The following is a 27001-nucleotide window of genomic DNA, read 5'->3' on the forward strand; positions in this document are numbered from 1 at the left end:
GTCCCTTTGAAGTGCTTGGATTGGATATGTCGTTTGTAGGTATATCTTGTTGGGCTAAGTCACTGACTTGGTCTTTTGAGGTCTTGGAGACTTCAGTTCAGGGATGTACAGTCAGGGGAGGCAGAGCCTCACCTGCCATTCACTAAGAAAAAAAACACGATTGAGCTTTGGGGTTCGTAGCTCGGCGACTTGGGCTCACTGAGGGAGTAGGTAGCTGAAGTCCTACCCCACCACTGCTCAAAATTTGGGGCTCCTGCCACCTATGGCTCTGGGGACACGGGGCTCCTTGCACAGCCTGTCAGAAACTGCATACAAAGCGGCCAGTTTAAATACAAGCTGGCACAAGCTTCTTGTCAGAGGCACTAAGCTCAATGGACAGCTTGGAGCCTTGGACCAATGGTAAAGTACCATTGTTCCAAGCTGTCCAATAAAAATGCTGCAGTGGAGGCTGTCCTCTCACTGCAGTGTCATAGAAGGGGGAATGGGTCTAAAAGACAAATGTTCCCTTCCAGCCTAGCCCTTTTAATTTGAAGGAAAAAACATGAGTATAAGATTTACCCATAATCCCATGTTTTTCTCACACAGTTAAGAGGGAGAATGAGAATCTGCTGCTGCTAAAAAGGTACTGTTTTAAACAAGCTAAAATTATATATTATTATGCTATATGTTATAACATAATAATTTATTATTTATCTATTTACTGTGAAATTACTGGTTTGAAGTTATAACTCCAAAGTTCAGTAAATTGTCCATTAAGTCACCTCCTTGAGTACAGTTTTTGAAAATATAGTAAATTACCTTAAAACCAATATATAATAATTATTTTGATATTACTTACTTATGGTAATCAACCACTTGCCACCCTGGCCATTTCTCACACTTCTCTCCTACAAGGAAAAATCATAATTTTTTTGCTAGAAAATTACTCAGAACCCCCAAACATTAGGTATATATATATATTTTTTTTGGAAAACAACTATTTCATGAACAAAAAATAAAAAAACACTAAAGTTAGCCCAATTGTTTGTATAGTGTGAAAGATGACGGTATGCCGCGTAAATGATACCTAACATGTCACACTTTAAAATTAAATAAAAGAGATATAAACAGCTTTAAAGGTGATTAAATCTATCAGTACCCACCAAAACTCTAATACCTTTTGATGCTTATTACCATTAGGGAAGCCAGTCCTGGTTTATATTGATTTTAGAGAAAAGCTCTACAAAAAAAACCCACAAATTTTGATACACACATTCTGTTTTATTAGACCCGTAACAGTTAATTTAAGGTATATAATAGCTTTAACAATCCTCAGCTGATATTATATATGCCTTGGCCGTGGAGCCCTCGACGTGCGATGGCATCAGAATGGTGAGCACTAAAGGCTCTTTGCCGTGCCTTCTCACTTGGAAAAGTGTCCAGGTGAGGTCCAACCTGAAATCAAAGAATAAGAGGATTGTTATTATTTTACATCTTTATAATGATGAAGGGGAAAAAATAACTTGTTATTTATGTACAGTACATAGTTCCAACATATTCCATGGCATACTGTGAATATAATAGAATCAGCCCTTGCACCAGTGGAGTTAACACTCTAATTCATCCTAGCCTTTAAAGGCTTGTAAACATTGCTAATTAACGAGTCTAATGGTCACTAAATAGATTACACTTTGACTTACAAACTAGGCACAACCTCTTTTAGATGTACATTGGATCTGGTCTGAAAATGTGAAACTGTAATTTCCACTACAGCATTTGATCCAGCATTTCAGATACAGATAACTTGCGGTACCTACAAAAACTGTGTTCATCTTCAAAAAAAGCTTCCCTTCTGCTTGGGGAAGACCCGGAATCCTAGCCCAAAGTTCTCTAACAAGTCTCAACTTCATTTCTAATTAACAATAAGCCCTGTCTCTGTATTGGACTAATCTCCACCTCCTATTATTTAACTATCCCATCAAAAAAGCTCTGTGATCAGTAGAGGCTCTGATATCCGACAGTTGAATAATGGAGGTTGGGATTTGGTACCAGGAAGGGGCCGAGGCTTACGCTTAAAACAGAACTCCAGGGAAAAAAAATGTTTTTATATACAAATACAGGTGCTTTCATACCTTATTAAAAAAAAAATGTTGACTTTATTGTACATAGTCCTCTTTCCAGTGAGAAATCCAGCATTCTTTATATCATGAAAGGCCCTCAATCACTATATCCTGGTCACAAATATACTGGCTGATATGCCCCTTTTCCCCCCATCCTTGAATATCCTTGAATACTCTCTATTGTAGTCCATTTAAAAGCAAGCAGTGATGCAAGTATGTTGTTGCTTGCTAGGTGAACCCGAGAGTTTGCCTGCCCAGTCCGAACTGCCTACTTACTGTACTGCGTAGTTAGACTGTTGGGCCAGGAGACTCCTGGTCTGTCCCGTCTCCTATGACCTCACTGACAGAACGGGAGTCTTCATCTTTGCCTGCAGGTTATTAAAATCTCATGACATTCATACTGTGTGGATAATGTATTTGTCAGATGCCAAATCAGGCAAGACTCCTAAAAGTGACCTTTATTGCAAGATTAAAATACATTTACTCACAGACACAATATCAGATTAAGCTCATAAAAATATCAGCGATAGTCAGTCCACTCGGTGAGATACTGTGCTTGGGAGGACACCACCTGGATCCTAGCTTACATCTTTCAAGGGTAGTACCTTCTTCTTTAGAGCCAAACCCTCTGGCTCCTGTATTACCCAGCCAGTGAGGATCCAGGGGATGTCCTTCCAAGCCCAGGAGCACGTGGAGTGGACCGACTAACTCTGATATTTTGATGAGCTTAGTCTGATATTGTGTCTGTGAATGAATGAATGAAAATATTTGTAAAGCGCACAAGGCGCAGTGAAGAGCTTAGTTGTCATCAACTAGAAGAGGAAGGTCTTGAGTTTTTTTTTCCTAAAGGCCTTTTCTTCCAGGCGGATGTTGGTTGGTAGAGCGTTCCATAGCCAAGGTCCTTGGACAGCGAATCTCCGATCCCCCTTCGATTTGTACCGTGCTTTGGGAACGAGGAGGAGATTTTTGTTAGATGATCGTAGACAGTGGTTTGGTGTGTAATGATTTATTTTCTCAATTAGGTATTGAGGAGCGTCTTTATGCACGCATTTGTGGGTGAGGCAGAGGGTCTTGAATGTGATCCGATTCTTTACAGTTAGCCAATGTAGGTTCCTCAGGGAAGGGGAGATTGATTCCCAGGGTTTTTTCCCTGTTATCAGCCTTGCCGCCGTGTTTTGGATAAGTTGGAATCGCACAAGTTGATATTGGGGTAATCCTATATAAAGTGAGTTTGCGTAGTCAAGTCTGTGAGTAAATGTATTTTAATCTTGCAATAAAGGTCACTTTTAGGAGTGCAAAGAATGTAAATTACCACTGACAGCATTTACACAAGGGGTCTACTGTCAGTAGATAACACCACAATTTGTTTTTTTTAACAGTCACAGTTGTTGGACCAAAGTGGGTAGACCTCTTTGTCTTAAGGAAACCCTTAAGACATTTATAAAGGCAGCATGTGATTCAACTTCCATGCAGCCACAGAAACCACAGATATTAGTTTTGGGTGGAATTGGCCTTCAAATTGTATTATGCCAGACTGTGCAAGCAATCCTTAACTGTGTCATGTTGTTTGCGCAGCAGGTCTAAAGATGGCCTAAGCTGAGATGATTCAGTGAATGAACAGCATTCATGCCAATGCAAGCTGAGCTCACACCCCCCCCCCCATTCTGGCGCACGCTGTGTAGAGTTAAGGGTAACAAGCACCCACCTATTCCGATACCCATGACACATACACATTTAGATGCAAATGATTTTGTGAAGCCGTCACTGTGATGCTTGACAGGGTATAATGAGAATTGCTAAATGTTTTATGAGGTCAACATGCAGCTTCCTGAGCAGCTGTCAAACAAGAAAGAATTTAGCAAAGAGTGGAAAAACTTTCGTCACCTCATTATACCCGACAGGCTCGGACTGAGCGCATCCGCCATCAATACGCCGGCCGTTTGGTGTCAGTAATTTGCAGCGGGGAGAAGAAGGAGAAGAAGAAGTGAAGAAAAGAGAATGCAGAGAGAGTGAGAGAGAGAGACGCTGGGGCCTTGGGGGAGGCTGGGGAATAGGATGTTCACTAGGAGCACTTCTCCTCCTAATTGGAAGCAATGGGCATTATCAACCAAGGATTTTCTCCAGCTCCCTGACAGCTAGCGCTAGCGGAATGATAGCCCACTTGTCAGTGTAAAAGGGCCATTAAAAACAAACAATTTTGATTTAATTGGAGGCGTGCACTGGGGGCCCAGGTGAGGTGTCTCCCCCCCTTCTGCCTCCTTTTTGTGCGCTGATGGCTTTAGAAGAACCTGGGAAAAAGAGACGGAATGGAGAGGAGCGCAATGTGTCAGCGGGTGCTGTGACAAGTCTGCGATCTATATGTGTGCGTGTGTGTATATATATTTCTTTTTAAATATTTTTCCCCTGTTTAAATCTATAGCTAGCAATGATTTTAGGAAATTTGATTTCTATATTTCTGATTTTATATAAATAAAATTATTCAGATATTCAATGAATTCAAACTGATCTACACCTGAGAGTCTTGTTCATTAAAAATATCATAGGAAAATAGTTAGTAATGTACACATGTGTGCTGTATACAGTGCCTTAAAAAAGTATTCATACCCCTTGAAATTTTTCACATTTTGTCATGTTACAACCAAAAATGTAAATGTATTTTATTAGGGTTTTATGTGATAGACCAACACAAAGTGTAATAATTGTGAAGTGGAAGGAAAAAAATAAATTGTTTTCCAAATTGTTTACAAATATATGAAAAGTGTGGTGTGCATTTGTATTGAGCCCCTCTGAGTCAATACTTTGTAGAACCACCTTTCACTGCAATTACAGCTGCAAGCCTTTGTGGGGATGTCTCTACCAGCTTTGCTCATCTAAAAGAGTGACATTTTTGCCCATTCTTCTTTGCAAAATAGCTCAAGCTCTGTCAGATTGGACAGAGGGCGTCTGTGAACAGCAATTTTCACATCTTGGCACAGATTCTCAACTGGATTTAGATCTGAACTTTGACTGGGCCATTCTAACACATGAATATGGTTTAATCTAAACCATTCTATTGTAGCTCTGGCTGTATGTTTAGGGTTGTTGTCCTGCTGGAAGGTGAATCTCCGCCACAGTCAAGTCTTTTTCAGACTGTAAGCCCTTGTACACACAGTTGGACATTCTGACAACAAAATCCGTCAGATTTTTTTTGACGGATTTTGTCAGAAACTGGTGTTGCATACACATGGTCGGACAAAGTTGACGGAAAATCCGATCGTTCGGAACGTGATGACGTTCGTTCGTTATGACGGGACTACGTTCAGGCTAATAGCCAATAGCTTTGGTCTCGTAATTTGATCTGAGCATGCGTGGCACTTTGTCCGATTGGAATTCTCTACAAACAATCGGAAAAAGTCAGATTGGATCATGTTGTCAGAAAATGTTATATCCAGCTCTCAAACTTTGTTGGATCGGACATTCCAACGGAAAAAGTCAGATGGAGCCCACACGCGGCCGGATTATCCGACAGCACGGTCCGATCAGACATTTTCCGTCAGAATTTCCGACCGTGTGTACAAGGGCTAAGAGGCTTTCTGCAAAGATTGTCCTGTATTTGGTTCCATCCATCTTCCCATCAACTCTGACCAGCTTCCTTGTCCCTGCTGAAGAAAAGCATTCCCAAAACATGATGCTGCCACCACCATGTTTCACGGTGGGGATGGTGTGTTCAGGGTGATGTGCAGTGTTTAATTTTGGTCTTAACTCACCAGAGCACCTTCTTCCACATGTTTGCTGTGTTCCCCACATGGCTTCTTGCAAACTGCAAATGGGACTTCTTATGGCTTTCTTTCAACAATGGCTTTCTTCTCGCCACTCTTCCATAAAGGCCAGATTTGTGGAGTGCACAAATAATAGTTGTCCTGTGGACAGATTCTCCCACCTGAACTGTGGATCTCTGCAGCTCCTCCAGAGTTACCATGGGCCCTGCTTCTCTGATTAATGCTCTCCTTGTCCAGCCTTTCGGTTTAGATGGACGGCCATGTCTTGGTAGGTTTGCAGTTGTGCCATACTCTTTCTATTTTCGGATGATGGATTGATCAGTGCTCTGTGAAATGTTCAAAGCTTGGGATATTTTATAACCTAACCCTGCTTTAAACCTCTACACGACTTTATCCCTGACCTGTCTGGCGTGTTCTGTGGCCATCATGATGCTATTTGTTCACTAAGGTTCTCTAACAAACATCAGTGGGCTTCACAGAACAGCTGTATTTATACTGAGATTAAATTACACACAGATGGACTCTATTTACTAATTAGGTGACTTCTGAAGACAATTGATTACACTAGATTTTAGTTAGGGGTATCAGAGTAAAGGGGGCTGAATACAAATGCATGCAACACTTTTCAGATATTTATTTGTAAAAAAAAAATTAAAACCAGTTATCATTTTCCTTCCACTTCACAATTATGTGCCACTTCGTCTTGGTCTATCACATAAAATCCCAGTAAAATACATTTACGTTTTTGGTTGTAACATGACAAAATGTGGAAACTTTCAAGGGGTATGAATACTTTTTAAAGGCACTGTATATCCATATAGACATGCTGTATATCTGTGTCATTGGGGACATATTAAATCAGGGAGAGATGTTTAAATGTATTGCTGTATTACCAGGGCCGTCTTTAATATTGATTGGACCCTGGGCAAAAATTTTCTTAGGGCCCCCTCCCCCCCATGCAATTTCACTCTCCACCGTCTCTGAGACATACAATAAATAGCAGCTAGTAGCTAAAAAATCAGTTTACTGTATCGGATCAGGCAGCGATTGAGATTGGTTGCCAGAGGTTACAGTATATCATTACTGCTTACTGACTGGTTGCTAGAGGTTACAGCACTCCAGAAGGCTCACTGATTAGTTGCTAGAGGTTACAGCAAGCACATTTCTGCTTGTTGATTGGCTGCTAGAGATTGCTGTACAGTAATACTGCTCACTGGTTGCTATAGGTTACAGCACATCTTCTCCTCACTGCAGGGGGGCATAATATACCTATGAATGCTGCCTTTATTTACATATAAATGCAGTTGGCCTCAGCTATTTACATATGCATGTCACTGCTATTTACATATGAATGCCAGTATTTACATGTAAACACAGGTCTGCAGGTGAGTCATCTGTACACAACAATAGGGCAGAGCTGGGCAGCATTAGTAGCAGCACAGGACTAAAACTTCAAGGGACAAGGGAATGTAAACTGGGATAGTTGGCAAGTATGAGGTGAGCTGCTTTGGGCCCCACAACAATGACAGGGCCCAGGGCAGCTGCCCCTTTGGCCCTGCCTTAAAGACGGCCCTGTGTATTACCTTATTATAGCACTGGCTCTTTTCTGCAGCATCTTACAAAAAAATGTGAACTTCTCATTGTTAGCAATGTTGCTTATAGGATTGCTGCAATCTTTAAAGCTGAAGTGTGGGCAAAAACTTTATTGGGGTATTAACTAGCAACCAGGAAGGTAGTTCTGTGGATGTGTGCCCCACTGGTGGATGCTGCTTCTTTCTTGAAAAAGTTATTTAGATGCATCCTCTGAAGATTACATCACCACTGAAGTTCCAGATTTAAAACTGACAGTCCCTCACCATGCATCCCCTCAATTCAGAAAACATCTTGTATTCTTTTTAACCTCTTGCAGACTGGCCACTGTACATATACAGCCAGTTCACTCTCCTGTTATTCTGGGAGAATGTACAGGTAAGACCTCGGAGAAATGCGCTCCTGTGCCCACCTGCGCATTCTTAGGTCTTTTGATTGTGCTTTGTTTTTACACAGTGGATTACAGGAAAAAGGTACAGAGCCAATGAGAGTAGTTCTATACCACATGATTGCTGTGACAGCATCATAGAAAGTAAACAAAGACTGCCGTTAGCAGCCGTGTCACCTTTACCTTCAGTTCACACTGGAATTAAAAGCAGGCGTTTGAGCGGCATTAAAAACGCCCCTTAAAGCGGAGGTCCACCCTAAAGTGGACCTTCCGCTCATTGGAATCCTCCCCCCCTCCGGCGCCACCATTGGCACCTTTCAGGGGGGAGGGGGGTGCAGGTACCTGTACAGTACAGGTATCTGCACCCACTTCCGGGATGGCTCTCTGCGGAAAGGGGCGTAGATTACGCCCCTTTCCGAAAGTCCCCCGCTGCCTGCTGGGAAACACAAAGATCCCAGAGGCAGCGGGTCCATCCTTATTGCGCAGCGCGACTCGCGCATGCGCAGTAGGGAACCGGGAAATGAAGCCGAAAGGCTCCACTTCCTGATTCCCATACCCAAGATGGCGGCGGCAGCACCGAGAGACGATCGAGAGATCGGCTACGGGTGCCGACATCGCGGGCGCGCTGGACAGGTAAGTGTCACTATTTTAAAAGTCAGCAGCTGCAGTATTTGTAGCTGCTGGCTTTTAAAAAAAAAAAAAAACGCGGACTCCCGGCGGACTCCCGCTTTAAACACCTATGCAAATGATAAAATGGACGGCACAGTGCTGTTCACACTATGAAAACATGAAACGTTAGTGCCGTGACGCTTCAAAATAGGAGCCTCATGTTGAGTCAGGAGGCGTTTGAAGCCTTTCAACGCCTCCCATTCAAGTCTATGGTAATGCTTCGCAAATGCTCTGGCAGGAAGTTGCGGGGCGTCAAGATTTGTTTATTTCTTGTAATGGAATAGGTGCTTGTGGAGCGGTTTTAACATGCCCTAACGCTCATCAAACACTTCAAAACTGCCCATAGGGCATTTGGGGAGCATTTTAAACTTAACGCTTGTAAAACAATCGTCTGATACCCATACTACCGCTATAGGAGCGTTAGAAATGTGGTCAAGTGTGAACAAGCCCATACTGGCTGGTGATCAAGAATCAAGAAGCCTGATTGGTGTGTGAGAGGAAAGAAAGCCTCCTGACCTCCTTACCACCAGCCAGCACTAGTGCAATCCAGTAACAGTGCCAACAGTATTAAAATCCACCCTTCTAATGTCATTCACCCCCTTGCAGTATATGTCAGCCTCATTCTGTCTCAGATCTGACCTGTATATTAATTCCTCACTTTCCTTATCCTGCACATTGTACATTAGGTCTAAGTCCAGATATGTGTGTGCGCGTCACCGTTCATATGAAAGGGCTGCTGTACCCACAAGAAACGTAGGGCAAGAAGTCTTTTTTTTCCCTTTAAAAAAAAAAATTGCTGCTTCAGCACCATGCAGTTCTGCATGTATTTGCCATTAGCTGGGGGTGCCATCCATTAAGAATTAATGGCACCCCTGCATGTCTGCTAAAGAGCAGAGTGTTTCTGTGCAAATTTGGTAAAATGCGTGATTATGCAGACGTTCCTGACCTGCACATATCTGAACCCAACATCTCTATCCTTCCACTGTATGTGACCTGTACAATAAACTAGTCACCTCCTTCTCTACATTTATTGCATCTAGTGGAGTAATGACAAGATTCATGTTTTAACTCCCTGAACACCAGCAAATGTATTTATTTCCAAAAGCCTGGTAAAAAATCAGATCACCCTGGGATTTCTTGGGGTGCATTTTTATTTACTGTTTCAAAAACAGAAAGTAAGTACAGTGGAACCTTGGTTTATGAGTAACGCGGTTAACAAGCGTTTTGAAAGACAAGCAACTTTTTTTCTTTTTTTTTTTGACTCAGTTTGCAAAATGAGCAGAATTCAAGCTCGGTGCAGTACCACATTTGGCCAGAGGTGCGGGGGCGCCAGGGACACTCGGAACGGGTTGAAGCCATTTGGAAATCCTCGGAATGACTCGGAAATACTCCATTCCCCAGTGTTTCCGAGCGTTTCCGAGTTCAGCCGAGTTGTCCCCGAGTATTTCCGAGGCTGTCCGGCACCCCCACCCTACCTCTGGCCACATGCGGTATTGCATGTAATAGAAGTCAATGCAGAATGAATTATCTTCGTTTCCATTGACTATGGGGAAACTCACTTTCATATGCAAGTGCTTTGGATTACAAGCATTCTCCTGGAACAGATTATGCTTGTAATCCAAGGTTCCACTGTAATTACATTTTTCTAATGTTGTGTTTTTTTTTTCCTTTTTCTAGTAAAAAATAGAAACCTGGTGGTTATTAACTTAGTTGTAATCTGAACAAAGCACATATATATGTAGTGTTTACTTATCTCTCTCCAAAGAGTGTAATTTCACTTCGTTCCTCAGTATGAGTCACTTCTGAAAAGTTGTCCTCACACCAGAGATAAAATGATGACTGGGTAGGGAGCTCAGCTCACAACACACCTTTGCATTGTTCCTGTGCCGTGAGTGAAGGGGGGTGTGTCCCTTTTCTCCAATCAGCTCTCACACACTGTACAAGAGCTCTAACTGCAGCTCCCTGCCCCCTCCTCTGAGCTACTGACAGATGCAGAATGATTTTATCTGAATTCTGCACTTTGAAAGGATGGAGAAATGAGAAGACTGCAGATAAAGAAGTACAACTAATGCAGGAAGATTTGTTTCATCTGTGTGTACCATCTGAGGCTATTCACTTCACTGGGTGTATGAGAGGGTTTGCAAGCAATTTAAATAGCCCAAAAATAAAGCTTTAACTGTCTCAAAAAATAATACATAATTCATTGTTGCATGATGGTAAATGTTAGGGAGCGAAGTGCTGGTAGTGAGCTGGTTAAAGAATACATGTCCTGTGATTAGACAAGAGGCATAGGAACATCACGTCATGCCCCCTTTTACATTCATGACACAGGATTCCCAAATCACTTTGGGATTTTTAAATAAAGCAGTTAGTTGTCAGCAGAAAAGTTATCTGCTGTCAGACACTGTTTGATTGAAACCTCAGACAGAAATGTCTGAAGTGAGGGGAGGAGTCACTGCTTTGACTAATTCATTTGCTTAAATTTCATCTTAAGCTATTGAGCTCTGTCAATAAAAAGGCTTCTCTGATTTACACACACATACAGGTTTGAGGTTGTGTCAGTTTTTTGCACTGCATATTTGCATATTTACAGTATGTTGACTACTTGTATGGTAAAAGGAGACAAATCTCCCTATCAGAGCTCCGATGGCTGTAAAAACCCAAAAGGGGTTCTGATCCTTCCCCCTCCCTATCCAAAAAAAATAAAATAATACTCAATATTTTAACTTGCATAGGAAAAAGAGTTTGTCTACAGCCTCTTGTTTTCTGTGGAGTGTCCTGCATGGCTTCCCTGGTGTACCTGGTTGTGATGATAGCAGATGATGAGATGTTGCTGTGATTAACGGTTTTGATCACATGACATCAATATCACAAAACTTATTGCAGCTTTAAACCGCAATGTCATCTCTTCGAGTCTGAGTTATTGTTGTTTTCTCATGTGTCCCATACACCAACAAAATGACAGTACCAGAACTGAAAAAATGGGACCCCAATAAAAAACAATGTAATGAAATTTGTGTGCCATTTCCTTATGCGACCCTTTGGGATACAGTACACACCAGCCACCTTCTTCCACATTTGCAGTGAGTAAAATAAGTATTTCATCCCTAAGGAAAACATGACTTAGTACTTGGTGGAGAAACCCTTGTTGGCAAGTACAGAGGTAAGATGTTTCTTGTAGTTGGTTACCAGGATTGCACACATCTCAGGAGCGATTTTGGTCCATTCTTCTTTACAGATCTTCTCTAAATCCTTAAGGTTTCTTGGTTGTCGCTTGGCAACACAAAGTTTCAGCTCCCTCCATAAATATTCTATAGGATTAAAGTCTGGCGACTGGCTAGGCCACTCCATGACCTTAATGTGCTTCTTCTTGAGCCACTCCTTTGTTGCCTTGGCAGTAGAGCTGCACGATTAACCACTTTCAGACCGGACCATTTTGCTGGTAAATGACCAGAGGTCTTTTTACACTTTGGCACTGCGCTGCTTTAACTGGTAATTGCGCGGTCATGCAATGTTGTACCCAAACAAAATTTGCGTCCTTTTCTTCCCACAAATAGAGCTTTCTTTTGATGGTATTTGATTGCCTCTGCGATTTTTATTTTTTGCGATATAAACGTAAAAAGACCGCAAATTTTGAAAAAAAATGATATTTTCTACTTTTTGTTATTAGAAAAATCCAATAAACTCAATTTTAGTCATACATTTAGGCCAAAATGTATTCAGCCACATGTCTTTGGTAAAAAAAAAGTCAATAATTGTATATTTATTGGTTTGCGCAAAAGTTGTCACATCTACAAACTAAGGTACGTTTTCTGGAATTTACGCAGCTTTTAGTTTACGACTGCCTATCTCATTTCTTGAGGTGCTAAAATGGCAGGGCAGTACAAAACCCCCCCAAATGACCCCATTTTGGAAAGTAGACCCCCTAAGGAAATTGATAAGAGGCATGTTGAGCCCATTGAATATTTTATTTTTTTGCCTCAAGCGATTGAATAATGACAAAAAAAAAATTTTTTTTTTTTTTTTACACAAAGTTGTCACTAAATGATATATTGCTCACACATGCTATGGGCGTATGTGAAATGACACCCCAAAATAAATTCTGCTGCTTCTCCTGAGTACGGGGATACCACATATGTGGGACTTTTTGGGAGCCTAGCCGCGTACGGGGCCCCGAAAACCAAGCACCGCCTTCAGGCTTTCTAAGGGCGTAAATTTTTGAGTTCACTTCTCACTACCTATTACAGTTTTGAAGGCCATAAAATGCCAAGATGGCACAAAACCCCCACAAATGACCCCATTTTAGAAAGTAGACACCCCAAGCTATTTGCTGAGAGGCATGTTGAGTTCATGGAATATTTTATATTTTGCCACAAGTTGCGGGAAAATTACAAACTTTTTTTTTTTTTTTTTTTTTTTCACAAAGTTGTCACTAAATGATATATTGCTCACACATGCCATGGGCATATGTGAAATGACACCCCAAAATAAATTCTGCTGCTTCTCCTGAGTACGGGGATACCACATATGTGGGACTTTTTGGGAGCCTAGCCGCGTACGGGGCCCCGAAAACCAAGCACCGCCTTCAGGCTTTCTAAGGGCGTAAATATTTGACTTCACTCCTCACTACCTATTACAGTTTTGAAGGCCATAAAATGCCAAGATGGCACAAAACCCCCACAAATGACCCCATTTTAGAAAGTAGACACCCCAAGCTATTTGCTGAGAGGCATGTTGAGTCCATGGAATATTTTATATTTTGCCACAAGTTGCGGGAAAATTACAAACTTTTTTTTTTTTTTTTTTTTTTTCACAAAGTTGTCACTAAATGATATATTGCTCACGCATGCCATGGGCATATGTGAAATGACACCCCAAAATAAATTCTGCTGCTTCTCCTGAGTACGGGGATACCACATATGTGGGACTTTTTGGGAGCCTAGCCGCGTACGGGGCCCCGAAAACCAAGCACCGCCTTCAGGCTTTCTAAGGGCGTTACAGTTTTGAAGGCCATAAAATGCCAAGATGGCACAAACCCCCCCCAAATGACCCCATTTTGGAAAGTAGACACCCCTAAATTTAGGGGTACACTAGTGAGACTAGGTAATAAATGGCGGGTGCCCTGAAACTATAAAAAAATAACTAACCAACCAGCGTCACCTGTAACAGTTATATGGTGATCACTGGTGAAAGGGTTAACTAGGGGGCAATCAGGGGGCTTTATGCGGTAGTATATGGGGGTCCCTGGCGCTATAAAAAGCTGCGGCGAACCTAAATACCTACTTGCCTAACTAGCGTCACCTGTGACACTAATACAGCGATCAGAAAAACGATCGCTTATTAGGCTGGGTTCACACTGGAGCGATGCGGGAACGCCACGAATGCGCGGCGGGTTCCCGCATCGCATGCCTCCCGGCGGCAGTTCACACTGCCCTATGCGAACTGCTGGGAGTGTCAGTGAAATGTTACTGACACCCCCAGATCAGTTCGCATATCGCAGTGCGATCTGCAAACTCGGATCGCATGGTGTGAACACCCATGCGATCCGATTCTGCTGCGGGCCAAAAAAAGGGTCCCGTGCGAATTTGCGGCGGGTGCGGCGGGTGTGGCGGGTGCGGCGAATGGCTGAACTCGAATCGCACAGAGATCGGATGTGATTTGCACTGCAGTGCGAATCACATCCGTTCTCAAACCGCTGCAATCTGAACCCAGCCTTAGTGACACTGGCGACGGGGGGTGATCACGGGGTTAAACCTTTATTGGGGGGGTTAGGGGGGTACCTTAGAACTAAAGGGGGCTAACCCTAACTGCCCTAACAGTTATTAGTCACAAATGACACCCGCCGGGTGATCAGGGGGTTAAACCTTTATTAGGTAATAAATGGCGGGTGCCCTGAAACTATAAAAAAATAACTAACCAACCAGCGTCACCTGTAACAGTTATATGGTGATCACTGGTGAAAGGGTTAACTAGGGGGCAATCAGGGGGCTTTATGCGGTAGTATATGGGGGTCCCTGGCGCTATAAAAAGCTGCGGCGAACCTAAATACCTACCTGCCTAACTAGCGTCACCTGGGACACTAATACGGCGATCAGAAAAATGATCGCTTATTAGGCTGGGTTCACACTGGAGCGATGCGGAAACGCCGCGAATCCGCGGCGGGTTCCCGCATCGCATGCCTCCCGGCGGCAGTTCACACTGCCCTATGCGAACTGCTGGGAGTGTCAGTGAAATGTTACTGACACCCCCAGATCAGTTCGCATATCGCAGTGCGATCTGCAAACTCGGATCGCATGGTGTGAACACCCATGCGATCCGATTCTGCTGCGGGCCAAAAAAAGGGTCCCGTGCGAATTTGCGGCGGGTGCGGCGGGTGTGGCGGGTGCGGCGGGTGCGGCGAATGGCTGAACTCGAATCGCACAGAGATCGGATGTGATTTGCACTGCAGTGCGGTGCGAATCACATTCGTTCTCATAAACCGCTGCAATGTGAACCCAGCCTTAGTGACACTGGCGACGGGGGGTGATCACGGGGTTAAACCTTTATTGGGGGGGTTAGGGGGGTACATTAGAACTAAAGGGGGCTAACTCTAACTGCCCTAACAGTTATTACAGTCACAAATGACACCAATGCAAAAAAAAAAAAAAAAAAAAAAAAAATGACATTGGTGTCACTGTGACTGGGGGGCAGGGGTAATTGGGGGGGTGATCGGGGGGTAAAGGGGGGGTGTGAGTGTGCCTGGCATGTTCTACTGTGTGTGGGATGTGTTGGTGCAACTCACTGATCCGCTCTCCTCCGTGTCGGAACGAAAAATACCGACACGGAGGAGAGAATACATCACTTCCTCTCCTGTGTTTACATTACAGGAGAGGAAGTGATGTCACCGGGGATTTCTATTCGTCGGGAGCGATCGCGAGGGGGTGGCCATGAATGAATGGCCGTCCCCTCGTCCGGGATCGCTCCCGAACGAAAACCGACCGCCGCAGGCACCGGGCGGGGGCCCGATCGGGCCCCCGACCCGCGGGAGGCAAATCACGTACATGTACGTGCTTATGCCTGCCCGTGCCATTCTGCCGACGTACATCGGCGTTAGGCGGTCGGCAAGTGGTTAATCGTTAAAAAATTGCGATCTCGATTCACCCCCCCTGACAATCTCTCCTGCTGAGAGTAGTCGATTCTTTCATATAAACAAGTGGAGAGATTATCTGCTCACTGTCAACAGAAAGCATCCCGGGCAGTCTGCCAAGTTTAGAACTTGAAACATTGTAACTAAGGCTTACTTCTTAGATCAAAGGGATAGAACTTCTTGTGTAAACAAATAATCTGGGCAGTCTGCCAAGCTTTCAACAACTGTAAATTTAAGTTTAAGTTTAACCACTTAAAGTCTAAATCTTCTTTCTTAAGTTAAAATCAATATTTTTTGCTAGAAAATTACTTGGAACCCCCAAACATTCTATATATATATATATATATATATATATATATATATATATATGTATATATATATATATATATATATAAAATATTTTAGCAGAGACCCTAGGGAATAAAATGGTAATTGCTGCAAAATTTTATGTCACACTGTATTTGCCCAGCGGTCTTTCAATTGCAATTTTTTGGGAAAAAATACACTTCAATAAAAAAAAAAAAAAAAAACGAAACAGTAAAGTTAGCACAATTTTTTTTGTTTTAATTTGAAGATTGATGTTACGCTACGAGAATCGTGAGAGAATCGTGATCTATCTTCTAAGCAAAAAAATTGTGATTCTCATTTTAGCCAGAATCATGCAGCTCTACTTGGCAGTATGTTTTAGGTCATTGTCATGCGGGAAGTCCCATCTATGACCCATCATCGGTGTTCTGGCTGAGGGAAGAAAGTTCTCATCCAAGATTTTACAATACATGGCACTGTCCATTGGACCCTCAATGCGGCAAAGTCAGCCTGTACCTTTAGCAGAGAAACGGCCCCAAATAGTGTTTCCACCTCCATGCTTGACTTTAGGGATGGTGTTCTTAGGGTCATAGTCAGCATTTTTCTTCCTCCAAACACAGTGGGTCGAGTTAATGCCAAACAGCTCAATTTTGGTCACATCTGACCACAGCATTTCTCCCAATCCTTCTCTGAATCATTTAGATGTTCATTGGCAAACTTCATAGGGGCCTGAACATGTGCCTTTTTGAGGAGGGGAAACTTGCGGGTGCTGCAGGATTTCAATCCATGGTGGCATATTGTGTTACCAATAGTTTGTTTGGTGACTGTGGTCCTAACTCCCTTGAGATCATTCACAAGCTCCTCCCGTGTAGTTCTGGGCTGATCTTTCACTTTTCCCATGATCATCCTTACCCCATGAGGCGAAACTTTGCATGGAGCTCCAGACCGAGGGAGATTGATAGTTATTGTATTTCTTCCATTTGTGAATAATCACATGAACAGTTGTCTCCTCACCAAGCTTCTTGTTGATGGTCTTGTAGCCCATTCCAGCCATGTGCAGGTCTACACTCTTGTCGCTGATGTCCTTAGACAACTCTTTGGTCTCACCCATGATGGTGATTTTGAATGAAAGAGATTCTGAGGACAGGTGTCTGTTATACACATAACAAGTTGTCATTAGAAGCACCATCTGACAGGACTAATCTGTGTACCACACAAGCACATACTGTAGCTAGACTGTGGAAGCCAGAACTATTGTTGGTTGGTAGGGGATCAAATACTTATTTTACTTACTGAACTGCAACTCAATTTATAACATTTGTACCATGTTTTTTTCTGGATTTTTGGTTGATATTCTGTCTCTATCATTTAAAATACACTTACGATAAAAATGAAAGCCCCTTTATCTCTTTGTGAGTGGGCAAATCTACAAAATCTGCAGGGGATCAAATAATTATTTTCCCCTTGTCATTGTGCCATACTAGCATTTTGCTCTTACAGTCCATGCATGCCTCATTATAATATTTGGAAAACAATTGGCCAAGAAACTAACCTATAAATTCTGCATGGGTACCAAACCAAGGAAGCTGTTTTTATTAACAGATTAAAAAAAAAAAAGTCATAAAAAAACAAAAGTTTACCAAATTGGGGTATATAGCCCACCGACCCTTTATAAACAGCCCCCAAGGTAGATGACTTCTCGTGGAATATATAAGTGAACTGACAGTGTTTTTTGCATATTTGCTTGGGAGTTGTTTTTTTTAAAGGTAGTGTGGTGAGAAGCTGCCAACATCTGAATACCTTTTACGAGATCTTTATGTCAAGATTTCACCATGAAACATCATATTTCAGGGTCTGCCTAAACTTAGTGGATTGTCAGCAGAAGAGAGTGACACAGCAGGGTAGGATTGTGTTTACAGGTTTGTTAATAGTCTCCTGTGTCTTCATATGCACTGTCAGGGTTGTGCGCATAGTGACACATAGAGAAGCAGCAGACATCCTGTACCAGGCGCACAGTACTGTCTATACCTTACCTGTCCTTATTAGACGGGAGCCGTCTGTCCACTCTTTCTTACTGCATCTGACAGATAAGAAGTTTCCACACAACTGAAATTCACTTTTTTTATATTGGCAGAAGCTACCTGTCTGTAAAGTGCAGCTCGCAGGAAACGGATGATTCCAGGGGGGCCCTTAAAGGATAAGTGCGCTTGCAAGAATACATTAGCTCCTTCAATTTATGCATGCAAATGTAGTAAGTTTGGAGATATGACTTTTTTGCATTTTCACTTTATTTTGATGTCTTTTGAAATCCACAGATCAGCCATAACTTTATGACGACTGACAGGTTAAGTGAATAGCATTGATTACAGTGCATCGGGAAAGTATTCACAGCGTTTCACTTTTTCCACATTTTGTTACCTTACAGCCGTATTCCGAAATGGATCAAACTCATTATTTTCCTCAAAATTCTACAAACAATACCATATAATGACAATGTGAAAGAAGTTTGTTTGAAATCTTTGCAAATTTATTAAAATTCCCCATATTCACAGTCTTTGCCATGGCGCTCAAAATTGAGCTCAGGTGATCCTATTTCCACTGATCATCCTTGAGATGTTTCTACAACTTGATTGGAGTCCACCTGTGGTAAATGCAGTTGATTGGACATAATTTGGAAAGTCGTACACCTGTCTATATAAGGTCCCACAGTTAACAATGCATATCAGAGCACAAACCAAGCCATGAAATCCAAAGACAGTATTGTAATGAGGTACAGATCTGGGGAAGGGTACAGAAACATTTCTTCAGCATTGGAGGTCCCAATGAGCACAGTGGTCTCCATCCTCCATAAATAGACGTTTGGAACCACCAGGACTCTTCCTAGAGCAGGTTGCCCAGCCAAACTGAGCGATTGGGGGAGAAGGGCCTTAGTCAGAGAGGTGACCAATAACCCAATGGTCACTCTGACAGAGCTCCAGCGTTTCTCTGTGGAGAAAGGAGAATCTTTCAGAAGAACAACCATCTCTGCAGCACTCCACTAGTCAGGCCTGTATGGAAAGATGAATGCAGCAATGTGCAGAGACATCTTTGATGAAAACCTGCCACAGAGCGCTCTGGACCTCAGACTGGGACCAAGGTTCATATTTCAAGTGGACTACAACTAGAGGTCAACCGATATGGGTTTTTCTCTGGCCGATGCCGATGCCGATATTTAGAAATCATGGCGGCCGATAGCCGATATATGATGCCGATTTTTTTGGGCCGATATGTTAGGCCGATTTTATTTTATTTATTTTTTTCCTTTTTTATTTATTATTATTATTTTTTTAATCCCCCTTGATCTAACACACCTTTCCCATTGGGGCGTTTTTCAGGCGCTTTTGGGCTAAAAATAGCGCCTGTAAAGTGCCTGCAAAATGGCTCCCCTGCAGTCTGTGTGAAAGACAGAGTGCTTTCACACTGAGGCGATGCACTGGCAGGATCTTAAAAAAAAATCCTGCAAGCAGCACGTTTGGAGTGTTGTATACCGCTCCTCCACCACTCCTGCCCATTGATATGAATGGGCACCACTGCCGAAGCGCATGCAATGCGATTTGGCAGCAGTGCTTCATGGGCGCATTTAACCTGTTCCTTGGCCGCTAGCTGGGTTTATATGTGCCCCACTAGCAGCCAAATAGCACCGCTAAAATGATGGTAAAGAGCCGCTAAAACTTGCGTTTTACCATCAACGCTCCAGTGTGAAAGCAGCCTTCATAAGTGATACAGAAAATTTCTTACATTTAAACATTTATTAAACAAAACAAACCTTCAATCAGTTTACTTGTATGTATGATTTAGATTAAAAAAAAAAAAAAAAAAAACCTATGTATTAAATAAAAACAGGTAGTCAAAACTTTTGGACGAAAAAAAAAAAATGGGCTAACTTTACTGTTTTTATTTTATTTTTAAATAGTGTATTTTTTTCCCAAAAAAATGCATTTGAAAGACCTCTGTGCAAATGCCGTGTGACATAAAATATTGCAACAACCGCTATTTTATTCCCTAGGATCTCTGCTAAAAAAATATATATAATTTATGGGGGTCTAAGTGATTTTCTGGCAGAAAATACAGGATTTTTACTTGTAAGCAACAAGTGTCAGAAAAGATTTAGTCTTTAAATGGTTAAACTGAGAACTTCTACACACAGAGATGACTTCATTCATTCAAGTGTAAACATTGTATCATTTAGTTCTTTTCTTGGCAGTCTGCCCAGAGAGGAGGAAAGTGTTGCTATGACGACTCAGGCAACTCACACTGACTTCTATACAGAAGTCATTTCAAAGTCCCGCTGTAGTTCTAAATCGGCTTTTTATCGGCACAATCGGCCGATGCCGATTATTTAAAAAACGGCAAATATCGGCCGATATATCGGCCGGCAGATATTTCGGTCGACCTCTAACTACAACCCCAAGCACAAAGCCAAAATAACAAAGGAGTGACTACAGGACAACTGTGTGAATGTCCTTGAGTGGCCCAGCCAGAGCCAACACTTGAACCCCGATTGAACATCTCTGGAGAGATCTGAAAATGGCTGTGCACTGATGCTCCCCATCCAACCTAACGGAGCTGCCAAAAAATAGGTGTGCCAAGCTTGAAGCATCATACTCAAAAAGACTTGAGGCTGTAATTGGTGCCAAAGGTGCTTCAACAAAGTATTGAACAAAGGATGTAAATACTTATGTACATGTGATTTTTTTTTCCTTTTTTTTTTTTTAATACATTTGCAAAGATTTCAAACAAACTTCTTTCATGTTGTCATTATGAGGTATTGTTTGTAGAATTTTGAGTAAAATAATGAATTTAATCCATTTTGGAATAAGGCTGTAAGATAACAAAATGTGAAAAAAGTGAATCGCTGTTCATACATTCCGGATGCACTGCATCTCATAACAATGGCTTATGAAAGTCAGTGGGATATACTGTATTAGGCAGCAAGTGAATATGTTGTCCCTGAAATGTGCTGAAAGCAGAAAAAATGGGCATCACAGTTTGTTGTGTATGGGGCTACACAGCTGCAGACCTGTCAGGATACCCATGCTGGCACAATGGCCGCATGAGAATCAGAAGTGGACCACTGAGCAATGAAAGAAGGTGGCCTGGTCTGATGAATCACATTTTCTTTTACATCATGTGGATGGTGTGTGTATCACTTAACTGGGGAAAATATTGGACCAGGATGCAGTATGGGAAGTGGAGGCAGTTAGATACTTTGGGCAATGTTTTGCTGGGAAAGCTTAGGTCCTGCCATTCATGTGGATGTTAATTTGACACGTACCACCTAACTAAACATTGTTGCTGACCAAGTTCACCCCTTCATGAAAACAGTATTCATGATGGCAGTGGCCTCTTTCAGCTGGATAATGCACCCTGCCACACTGCAAAAATGGTTCAAGATTGGACCGAGGAACTCAGCCACAAATTCCAAATTCTCCATATCCTAATCCAATGGAGCATCTGTGGGATGTGCTGGAAAAACAGGTCCGATCCATGCAGGCCCCATCTCGCAACTTTCAGCACATAAAAGATCCTGCTATTGACAGCTTGGTGCCAGATACCACAGCATACCTTTAGAGAACCAGGTCCATACCCCGACAGGTGAGGAAGAGAGTGCTAGGATGGGAAACCTCATATAGAAAGCTTGTGCAATGAGGTTGATAATTCTGTGGATGGGGAACTGACAGACAACTGTGTAAAAAGCACTTGGAGGGCATCAGTCTAAGCCCTTGTACACACGGTCGGAGAATCCGTCGGAATGTGTCCTATCGGACCGTGTTGTCAGATAATCCGACTGTGTGTGGTATGCATCGGACTGATTCCGTCGGAATATCCGTCGGACCCAATTTTCCAACTTGTTGGAAATATTTCCAGACAAACTGGTCCGATCGGACATACTCCGATCATGTGTAGAGAATTTTGATCGGACCAAGTGCCACGCATGCTCAGATCAAATTCCTACATCAAAGCTATTGGCTACTAGCCTGAATGTAGTCCCATCGTAATGAAATTACGTCATCACGTTCTGAAAGATCAGATTTTTCTACAACTTTGTCCGACCGTGTGTATGCAACAGTTTCGGACAAGATCCGACGGGAAAAATCCGACGGACAAAATCCGATGGATTTGGTTGTCGAAATCTCCGACTGTGTGTACAGGGGCTAAGAGCTGTTGTGGGTGAGAAAAGGCCAGCATGGACTCTGCATTACTTCCTGAAGTAAGTACTGAAGTAAGTAAGCACAATATGGTTTTTCTTTTACTGCTGAAGTGAAGCTATACTTTCAGTTAACTGAGCGCAAGAAAATAAATGTGGGGCCACTAATCCTTCAAAGAGGCTATACTGTATGGTGCCTTCTTGCCATAGAACTACCATCTTTGCACATCCCCTGTCATACTAACCAATGTTACTGCTTCTAAGTGCTGTCGTATTTGTTCTATCTAAGCACACAGTGAGATCAGAAACTGCAGGAAAACTTACATTGCCAGTTGGTGCTGGTGATGGGAGATGGTGCAATAATAAATTATATCAGAGCAGAAGAGGGCAAAACCTCTGGCTGAAAGCTACAAAGGCAAGATTCTTCCACCAGGGCCATTTTCATTTATTTATGTTATGCCAATAGCACAATATCGATGAAAATAACATCAAGGAAGCAAAGGGCATTGGTAAAGTATACATTCAAATTATATACTGTATATTTTGGCCACGCTCAGGTCAAAAAAGGAAATCGTATCATTGGTTCTCTTCCACTAGTGAGCAAAGATGTTTAAAATAAGTAGCTGCTAAAATCACTAATTATAACCAAGGAACACTTAAGAAGTCAACAGGTTAAAAGTGTGCTTGTACAACTGATCGCAATTTGACACCTACGGGTACTTTTAGTAATCATATCTACCATACCAATCCCTCTCCCTAAGCTGAGCATTTTACTAATAGTACAAGCTTACTGAAACTGCAGGGCTCCAGTAATCACCATTGTACAACCTTCCTGTCACTGCAAAATGTAATCTTTAAAATTGCAAACCAGCCAGTGCATCTTCTGCACATATGTGAAAACTTGGGGAAATGTCTGGGGAACCTACGCTAAGGACTTGCTGGGAACTTTGGTCCGCTATAGAACGCTGATTCGTCAGAAGATACCTGAAAAATGAACTTCTCTCTGCTCTTGGAGCACCACTAAACTTGGACTTTCCTCTAGGCCCTTGTACACACGGTCGGACATTTTAACAACCAAATCCGTCGGATTTTGTCCGACGGATTTTGTCTGACGGATTGTGTCCGAAACTGTTGCATACACACGGTCGGACAAAGTTGTTGGAAAATCCGATCTTTCAGAACGTGATGACGTAATTTTGTTACGATGGGACTACGTTCAGCCTAGTAGCCAATAGCTTTGATGTAGGAATTTGATCTGAGCATGCGTGGCACTTTGTCCGATCAGAATTCTCTACACATGATCAGACCAGTTTGGAAAATTGGGTCCGACGGATATTCCGACGGAAACAGTCCGATGCATACCACACACAGTCGGATTATCCGACAAAATGGTCTGATAGGACACATTCCGATGGATTCTCTGACCGTGTGTACAAGGGCTAAGAGACCTGTGCAAGTAAATGGGGGCAGCCACAGTTAAATTCAGTTAGGAAAATACGTTACTGCATGTTATACATGTTCTGCCAAAGTTCAGTAAAGTTGTCACAACTGCTGAAGGCCTGGTCTGAAGTTACTCAAGGGGTGCATGTGGGGTCCTGGTGTTTCTCTGAAACAGCACATAGGGCGAAAAGACGCATGGGAAGCACTTTTACATAAACCTATAGCAGATGTTACCTGTCGGGAATGAACCCTAATTACCCACATTTTTATGACGACAAAGCAAACTATAGCATGGTCATGGGAAACACCAGTTCTGAGTTTACAGCACGCTCATTAACGAAAAGTTGACAGCGATCCTTGAAGACAAGTACAACAAATTTCAATGGATTTGGCAACCATGGATAGACTACATCCTGCCTTCTCAAAAGACCTCCCAATTCCTAGAACTGTGAAAGTTCCACTTGATACAGCTTAAAGCCCCCGGGGTGCCTGATTCCCTCTCTTCTCCATTTCTCTTCCCTCTATTTCTCTTCATTTTTTTCTTGTTGCTTTTCTTTACCTACTTCCACACCTCTTTGTTTAGCTCCTGTAGGCTCTGGATAAACATCGCAGGGCATGGTAGATTATTCTTCTTTTTTTTTTTGTGCCAGGCCCCTTGTTCATATTTTTCATTTGAGTTATAGAAGCATTGGGATATGGGCCTGATATTGATTAGATTGCCTAGATGTAGTCCTTATAAGCAACTTTTGTGAACAAAACACCTTCTGTTACAGATGCTCAACCTGCATTTACAAATAGGTATTTAATGAGTCCTGCTTTACTTATGTCATTTCACACTATCAGACCATTGCTGTTCTTACTTTACATTTGCTGAGCAATATTTGTACAAGGTGTATTGTTACTTCATGTTTCCGTTTCTTTATGTACCACTTTTACCTCTTTAGTTTTTTTAAATGAAAAATCTCAATAAAATTTAGTAAAAGAACTAGCACATAGGGGTTAGTGTTATTGGGAGTGAGGTAACAGAAGTACGCTGACTGGCGGAGTGGGCATAGGCTCTGCATGCCCCTTCTAATGCAACACATGCTCCTGTACAAATGTGTAGGACAAGGGACAACATCTTCTGGGGGTACTCCGCTTGCAACACTACAAACAAGTGGCTCATCTCTAAGTTGGAGGACTGCGTTAACGTTTGATTTTCCACAAGACCATGTCCCTGCCTGGTCCTGGGCATTGATGAGGTGTTACCCCTGTGCTAGTATAAGTGACCCTGGACACTGCCTGGCATAGCCCAAAGTAGTCCGTCCATGTGGCCTAGAACTTGGCGCCCAACAAGTTAATGAGAAGCATAAAGAAAAGGTCCATCATTAACCGCTTACCCAACAGCTATCTCACACGTCCCGTTCCCCCCACAACCACATATAGCCCTGGTTATTAGAAAAATGCTCAGCACAGAGAAGGGAAGCCCAAAAGGATAAGGGCCTAAAAGTGAACTTATCTTTTAGCCTGGCTGCTGTTACTCCAAGCATACTTCATTAAAGCAGGCAGCTCTCAGCTTCCTTGTCAATGGGAGGCACAGAATCTGGCTGCCTCTTATGACCTTTCTTTGATAGTAAGAGGCACTTAGTAGTTCTGGGCAAACAAATTCCCCTTTTGCTTCTCCTCCTCGCACCACGAACAGCGTTCAAAAGACTGACTGGCCTCCTCTCAGTGATGTACAGATGTATAGAGTTGAGGCGAACATCACTCGCACTGACATCTCCCCTGACTTCCTCAATCTGTTACACGCTGGCCTCCTCTGTTCCAAGCAGAACACACAGCAGTGGTGGCATCTCAGGGGCTTATAAATGATTACTGACATATGTTAATGGAACAAGTCAAGGTGGGAAAAGAGCACAGGAGAGGAGACCTGCTTTATCACTGGCCTGTCAGAGCTACTGTCGACTTTGTCAGCTCCCAGCATAGATAGCAAACCAGGAGGATCTTCTTTAAGCCTACTGTAATGAAACACAATAATTCCCTACAACACATACAAGGCCTTCTGTAATACCCCACCTATATTTCCACTGCTGGTGGAAAGCTGCGTTGGGATCAGGGATGGCAGACGGTGTTGACTGGCCCATGGCAACGCACAGTTACTGTCATTAAAGTAAGAGAATATTATGGGAAAGAATAATGATGTGTCAGGGGTTTAATCCGGCTTTATGATAGCCATGTGACAGTTCCCCAGCCTGAACCTGGTGCAGCACAAAAGCATGACTATACAGTACTTTTACCTGCTAATTTTACAGTACTTTTCTCTTAGGCCGCGTACACACGGGCGGACTGTATGGCCTATTTAGTCCGTCGAAACACATTTCAGCGGACAGTCCGCTCGTGTGTGGGCTTCAGCGGACTTTTTCAGCGTGCAGTCTGGCATACTAAGTATTTCGGATTTTTCGAAATACTGTCCGTCATACTTTGGTTTCAGCGGACAATCCGCTCGTCAGTAGGCTAGTTCGACGGACTAAGAATGGCGCATGCTCAGAAAGGATTTACACGGCGAAAGGTTGCATTGCTGTGTATTGGACTTCCTATTTCTAGTCCTGTCGTACGTCCTGTACACGTCATCGCGTAAGCTTTCGACGGACTGTTTGTGCATCCGTGTGTGGTCAAGTCCGTTCATTCGAAAGTAGGACGGACTGTCCGTCGGATTGTATGACGGACTAAGTAGGCCATACAGTCCGCCCGTGTGTACGCGGCTTTACTCATAAAACCAGTGGCAGGAAAATTGAATAGGACCAGTCTGCAATGGGGGAGATTTACTAAAACTAGAGTGTGCAAAATCTGGTGCGGCTCTGGGTAGTAAACAATCAGCTTCCAGGTTCTATAGTCAAAGTCTTATTGAACAAGCTGAAGTTAGATCCTGATTGTCTACCATGCAGAACTGCACCAAATTCTTGAGTGCTCCAGTTATACTAAATCTCCCCCAATGTGTATCTTTAATATTCTGAATCTCTACTCTTGAATTGTATTACACTGCATTCCATTTTTTGAAATTTTCACTTGTACTTGCGTTTTGTCAGTTTCAAAATATTAAACTAAGTGTCAGACTGTAAGGCAGTCCTGCAGGCTACCTGCTTAAATTTGGTTCTGTTAAAAGACCTTTAAAACTGTCATGTGCCAAATATTCTGTCAGGGTTAAATGAAAGAAAACAAAAGACTTTGTCAATTGACAGCTTTACACCCCTGGAGCAGCCCAGAAAGAGTGTCAGTTATCAGCCCTGAGCTCAGGCAGGACACAGGTCAGTCTGTATGAGGGACCTTTCAGCCTTACACTGCACAGACATTTCTGCTATGATAGGGAAGGAATACTAGTAAGTACCAACACACACATCTATCCCTTAAATGGTATGCTCCAATGTTATAACAACTCATGAGAGGAGTTTCGCTCTTAAA

The 27001-nt window shown here is 42.6% G+C and overlaps 1 protein-coding gene across 2 annotated transcripts in view; it reads right to left on the reverse strand.

Moving 5' to 3' along the window:
• Nucleotides 1–1239: 1239 nt before the first annotated feature.
• CFAP77 (cilia and flagella associated protein 77) overlaps nt 1240–27001 on the reverse strand; it is a 316699-nt gene continuing 290937 nt past the window's right edge. For both annotated transcript variants that reach the window (XM_077477731.1, XM_077477740.1), the window contains exon 6: nt 1240–1434. In XM_077477731.1, the coding sequence (XP_077333857.1) occupies nt 1312–1434 (123 nt within the window). In that variant the 3' untranslated portion in view covers nt 1240–1311. The remainder of the gene's footprint in view (nt 1435–27001) is intronic.

Source organism: Lithobates pipiens, unplaced genomic scaffold (assembly GCF_037356315.1).
Source record: "Lithobates pipiens isolate NorthernLeopardFrog02 unplaced genomic scaffold, aLitPip1_a1.2 Scaffold_1, whole genome shotgun sequence".
NCBI classification, from domain to species: domain Eukaryota; kingdom Metazoa; phylum Chordata; class Amphibia; order Anura; family Ranidae; genus Lithobates; species Lithobates pipiens.